The following is a 5,282-nucleotide window of genomic DNA, read 5'->3' as shown; positions in this document are numbered from 1 at the left end:
GGGAACGTGCTCATTTCTCCTTCGTGTTTGAACAATAGTTTTACTGGATAGAGAATTCTTGGTTGACTCTGCTTTTGACGCCTAGACTGTGTCATCACACTGCCTCTTCGTCTGATGAGAAAGCAGCTGTTGAGCTCGTCGAGGGTCCCTCGCATGTGGTGGACGCTGCTCTCATGCTTCTCGCAAGTGTCCTTCTCTTTGGTTTGTGACAGTTTATGATCTCAGTGTCGATTTGTTTGACTGTATCCTGCTCGGGTCTGCTGTCGGTCTTTCGTCAAGCTTGGCAGGTTTCCAGCCTCTGCATCTTCAGGTTTTCTTCCTGCCTCGTCTCTCTCCTCTCCTTCTGTGTCTGTTGTCATTCTCGGTGGTGCCCTATAGGTGTCTGAGACGCGGTTTATTTTTTGTTATTTTTTCTTCCTGTCCCTCAAACTGGATATTAACCAGTCTTCAAATTTGCGGGGGGTTTTTTCTGCCACGTAAATCTGCTGAGCCCCTCCTCTGAATTGTTCTTTTTGGATATTTTCTCATCTTTAGAGTTCCTTTTTTTTTTATGATTTCTGTCTCGATCGATGTTTTCTGTTTTGCAATTCATCAGTCTCATACTTTTTTAGCTCGCTCTCCGGAAATGATCCTTGCGAAGCGGTTCACTTCCAGAGCTCAGGAAAAATTGGCTTCGCCCCTTTCTGCCAGTGTCTCATCCCTTTTATGGAGGGCAGCTTTGATTAAGAGCTTATTCCACATTCTCGCTGATATTACTCCTCTTTCTTGTCATTTTTCACTCTAAGACCAGTCCTGCCACGAGTAGTTTGACTACCTACTCTGCGGAGAAAGTGGTCTGCCAGGTAGAATCATCTGAATATGAAATATGCAGACATTCACAGAGCTTATCAGCATTTTCACACCCTTTATTTAACCATAAATACAAGAACTACCAACCAGGTGGACAGATGGGTGAGCACTTTGTCTTTTTCTGGACAACTCGTTAGATGAAAATTTCATAATACTATAGGTTTGCTTATTCATCATTTAGTCTCTAAGAGTGCCGATTAACTATTACATCGTGTTGAATTGAGTCCTACATTTTAGGGCCTAGTTCAAGATCTTCAGCTCCATGCCAGGCCATGTATAAGGTTGCACAGCGCCCTTGGCCTTGCTGCTGCTTCTGGGTACAGTGCAGTGGAATGTCTGCCGCTTGCTTCTTAGGTCATCACAGACTGCTGACTAAGAGTGTGCCCGAGACTCCAGTGCACAAGCAAATCTCCAGAAGGCTGCTTCATAGACAGATCAAGGGCAGGTGAGTGACAGCGTTGTCTAGCTCCTTCGTACTCTAGTCGGCTCTGTGATGATCTCGTGGGCCACCGTTCACCTCCCCCTGACCTTCGTGACTCAGATCTTAGCTGTATTGCTTGTAACTGAAGAGCATTCTGTAAATGCTGAGGGCTGGAGAACCTACAGAAGGTGCTGTGTTACTGGCCTTTTTTACTCGGCAGAATTGTTTTTTGACTTATCCATATTGTGACATGTATCCACAGTTCATCTGTTTTTATTGCCGAGCAATATTCTGTTGAATAGGTCCTCCACAATTTTTAAATCTTTTCTCGTGCCGCCATGGAGAAGGAAGAAGTCTTCATTATGGCCAGGCGAGGTGGAAGTCTAGCATCCCAACTTTGCCTGTGCTGGGGCCAGTTTTTCAGGGCAGGTGATTGGGGAAGGGCCGTTTTATCTGCAAGTTTCTTGCCTGCCTGCCTGCCGTTTCCGTAGCTCTTTGGCTAGAGAGCCAGTGTTTCTCTGTGCAGTTTTTGTCTGCAGCTCTCGGTTTATTTAGGGTATCAGCTTCTCCAGCACCCAGTCTGGGACCTAGGAAGCTAAAAGGAAATTCCGGGAGCTCACGGCCCTGTCTCTTGGGTTCCGCATCTCTAGCCAGTCTGCTTCTCTCCACTGTTTGCTTCACACATAATGTTCAAGGTTTTTAGCCGTGTTTAACAGGAAGACTAGGGAGTAGCGTGTGTACTCTGTCCTGTCCGGGCTCCCTCTCGACCTGATAGGTGTATGGATTTTACACACTTGCACACGTTTAACTCTAGGATAGATAGCAAGAAGTGAAATTGGTGGGTGTCAGAAGGCATACACATGTTGTGAAACTGCTCTCAAACCTTGTGGTCTTTTTCACCTTGCGCGTTGGGAAGCTGTATTTCTCTTTGATGTGTGTTAACTACGAATTACTGGTGATATTGAATACTCCTTGTGCTTTTTGTTCCTCGAGATCCTCCGATACCGGTCCTGATATCGATGTCGTTGACGAGTCCCCGGAAAAAGGAGATGGTATTACCCACATTTGATTTGCGTTTTTTAATATTTTTTCTCTCTTTGAGAACCATTCTTTACCATTGCTGCTCAGCATATCCTAAGATGTTTTACAGACATTGTGTCCATCAGCAATATTGATAGGTGGACTGTCTCTTGCACAGAATGTAGTGGGAGAATTTCTGGAGAAGAAATAATTCACACAGTAGAAAAGTAACTGAGAGTGATTTCCAAAGTACTATACTATGTAATACAAAGCACTGTGGCTTATCTATGAAGTATATAAGATGGAGTTTTCAAAACTAACTTTTTTTAATTTAGAAATTCATGCTTCTTGTAGAAAATGAAAATGTACATGTTTACTGGAGGCAGTTTATGAGACTGTCTGGAGGTGACAGTCCAGTGGGTCAGGGGTCTTTTTGCCCCTTTTTGGAGCTCTATATCAATCTCATCTGAGCTTCGTTATAGCAGTTAAGAAGTCTCAACCAGTAGCTTGTCAGATTCTGTCTTCTATGTGGCACTGCATAATTTTTACCCATTTTGCACATGGGAAAATGTCAGGCTTGCATCTCACTGTTGTTACTAGCTGTCATTCTTGTTTTGTAGAACTAAGTTTAAGAAGAAGTCCTCGAATCAAGCAGTTGTCATTGGGCAAGACGAAGTCTGTTTCCTTCTATTCTGCGTCTCAGCCGAAGTCTCGAAGTGTGCAGAGAGTTCATTCCTTCCAGCAAGACAAGTCAGGTGATATATGTGTCAGTCTGTTGTTAAAAGTCTATGCTTACTGGTTAAGAAGCAGTTGGCAAAAAGAAGTATGAAATTAGATATTTTGTTTGTTGACATTGAAGGAGAAGAATAAGTGTGTGTTTTTGAGTTTCTGGGTGATGACCAGATATAGTCCATGGCCATCCTTGCCAGTCATCCCTTTTGACTCTTAAAACTGGTGATCCACACATTTCTTGGAAGCAATACATTTCTTTAAGAGGAATTCACCTGTAATGGCCACCGTATGTTCAAGTGTCCCAGGTGCAAGGTGATATCTCTTTGTATATACTTTGTTTTCTTATCCATTATTATCTTGGATCATCAGAAATGTGTGCTTAAAATCACAAAATAAATTATATTTATTGCTTACATTTCCTTAGGGGTTGAGAGTGATTGCAGCCTTCCTAAAATTCAAGAAGGCAGCAATCATTGTAGTGGCTGACGGAATGGAGTCACTCTCAGAAATTGTCGTCTTCTTTTTTGTGTTAGTATCTGGAGGGCAGAAGCTGAAAGGAAATTTGGTGTTGTTGCTGTTTTTGACTTGCAGACCAAAGAGATACTTCTCCTGTCCAAAGTATTCGGTCTCCTAAGAGCCTTCTCTTTGCGGCAGTGTCTGAGAAGATCAGTCCCTTGGAGAAGGGTTCGGCTCGAATTAAAAGGCCTTCAAGAAGCACAGTGGACTCTGAGACACCTACAGCCTCTGAGGTAGAAAATGTCTCTACTGTTTAAAATAGTAAATGTTGTAAGAAATGTTCCTTGGGGAACATGGAGGCATGCTCATGGAAACCCACTGAGCCTGTTAGAGAAGATAAAGCACTTGGTCTCCAGATCATCATGGTGGGTCAATTTGGGATGGTGGGTGTTGAGCCATCAGGATGATTATTGGGTATGTAAGGATTTACTGTGGCAGTTTAGCTTGGGCCAAGTTGGTGGGAGGAAGGAAGGAAGGAAGGAAGGAAGGAAGGAAGGAAGGAAGGAAGGAAGGAAGGAAGGACCCACCCACCCTACTGTTGTCTCTTACCGGACTTGGGAAGTGATGTGTTGTGTAATTTTTCCCATTTTTGTTTTGGTAAAGGGGGTGTGGAACTTGTAGGAAGATATGAAGATTAAATGTATGGTTTTCAGGTGTTTAGAAGGTGAAGGTGGTGAACCTAGTGTCATATACAGATGATCTGCTGTAGATTTATACACTTGAAACTGGTTTATAACTTTATTGACCAATTGATGTCACCCTTATGAAAGTGGTGTTAACTTAAAAGAAAAACACACCAGTAGTTGTTTTATTTTTCCACGCATACTGTATATTCATTGCCTAAGAGCATCCCTGCCATGTGGTAGGCACTCAGTAAAAGCTTGTGGAATGAGAAATACAAATTATTTGTCATAGGGAAACTAGCTAAAATTCTAGCTAAAATTCTGGCACCAGTGCCAAGTAAAACCTGAGTCCATTTTTATAAGTAGAAACACGCCCGTATCCAACTTAAGGTCATTCATCCTTTGACTGATCTTACACAATAATCTTACACAATGAGGGTTATGATGCCCAAGCACTGAAGTGAGCATTTTTCCTTACAGACACCTAAGAAGAGTGACTGGAAATCCCCCAGTTCTTCTAGGACAACACTCAGAGGGCTCTGCCATACACCCCAGACTCTACTGTGCTCCCCTGAAAGGCTGCACAGATCACCTGCAGCAGCAACTCCTGTCAAACATGTCCTTTCTCAGTCCTTCAAAGACTCAATCTTGCACGCCTCGGAGTCACCTCCACCAGAAGTCACTCTGCAGAAAGGACACTCCCTGCCAGAAGCCGGAGCCTCTCTGCTGGGAAAGATGCCCAAAACTCCCGAAAGGCCAGGCAGCCAGCCACCCGGATTTGTGCAGAATTCTACTGGGCCACCTTCAGTGAATTCCAGTCCCAAGAGCACCTCTTCTCCTGCAGTACCAGCGCTGTCAACTGCCCAGACCTGGAGGGAGAGTCCAGCTCCTGCCGGACACTGTCTTCAGTGGTCTCCGAGAGCGGCAGCCAAAAGGGCATGTGGAGCAACTGCCTCAGCGGGCACACCTCAGGGTCCACAACCCCCACGTCCCCAGGCCCCCGGAGCTGCGCCGCCACAGCCGTGTAAGGATCCAGTGCTCACAGCCCCAGATGGGCCACGGGACCCCACCATGACCCCTTCCCCACCCGTTTCTCCTAAGGAACCTTGTAACTCTCCTTT

The 5,282-nt window shown here is 44.7% G+C and overlaps 1 protein-coding gene across 1 annotated transcript in view; it reads left to right on the top strand.

The window, feature by feature from the left end:
- TICRR (TOPBP1 interacting checkpoint and replication regulator) overlaps positions 1–5,282 on the top strand; it is a 34,115-nt gene that overhangs the window by 24,237 nt on the left and 4,596 nt on the right. Inside the window, exons 15-19 of the mRNA XM_023522996.1 lie at positions 1,204–1,294; positions 2,264–2,322; positions 2,911–3,045; positions 3,614–3,771; positions 4,642–5,269. Of these exons, the coding sequence (XP_023378764.1) occupies positions 1,204–1,294; positions 2,264–2,322; positions 2,911–3,045; positions 3,614–3,771; positions 4,642–5,269 (1,071 nt within the window). The remainder of the gene's footprint in view (positions 1–1,203; positions 1,295–2,263; positions 2,323–2,910; positions 3,046–3,613; positions 3,772–4,641; positions 5,270–5,282) is intronic.

Source organism: Pteropus vampyrus, unplaced genomic scaffold, assembly GCF_000151845.1.
Source record: "Pteropus vampyrus isolate Shadow unplaced genomic scaffold, Pvam_2.0 Scaffold368, whole genome shotgun sequence".
Taxonomy (NCBI): domain Eukaryota; kingdom Metazoa; phylum Chordata; class Mammalia; order Chiroptera; family Pteropodidae; genus Pteropus; species Pteropus vampyrus.
This window is presented reverse-complemented; position numbering and strand designations above follow the sequence as displayed.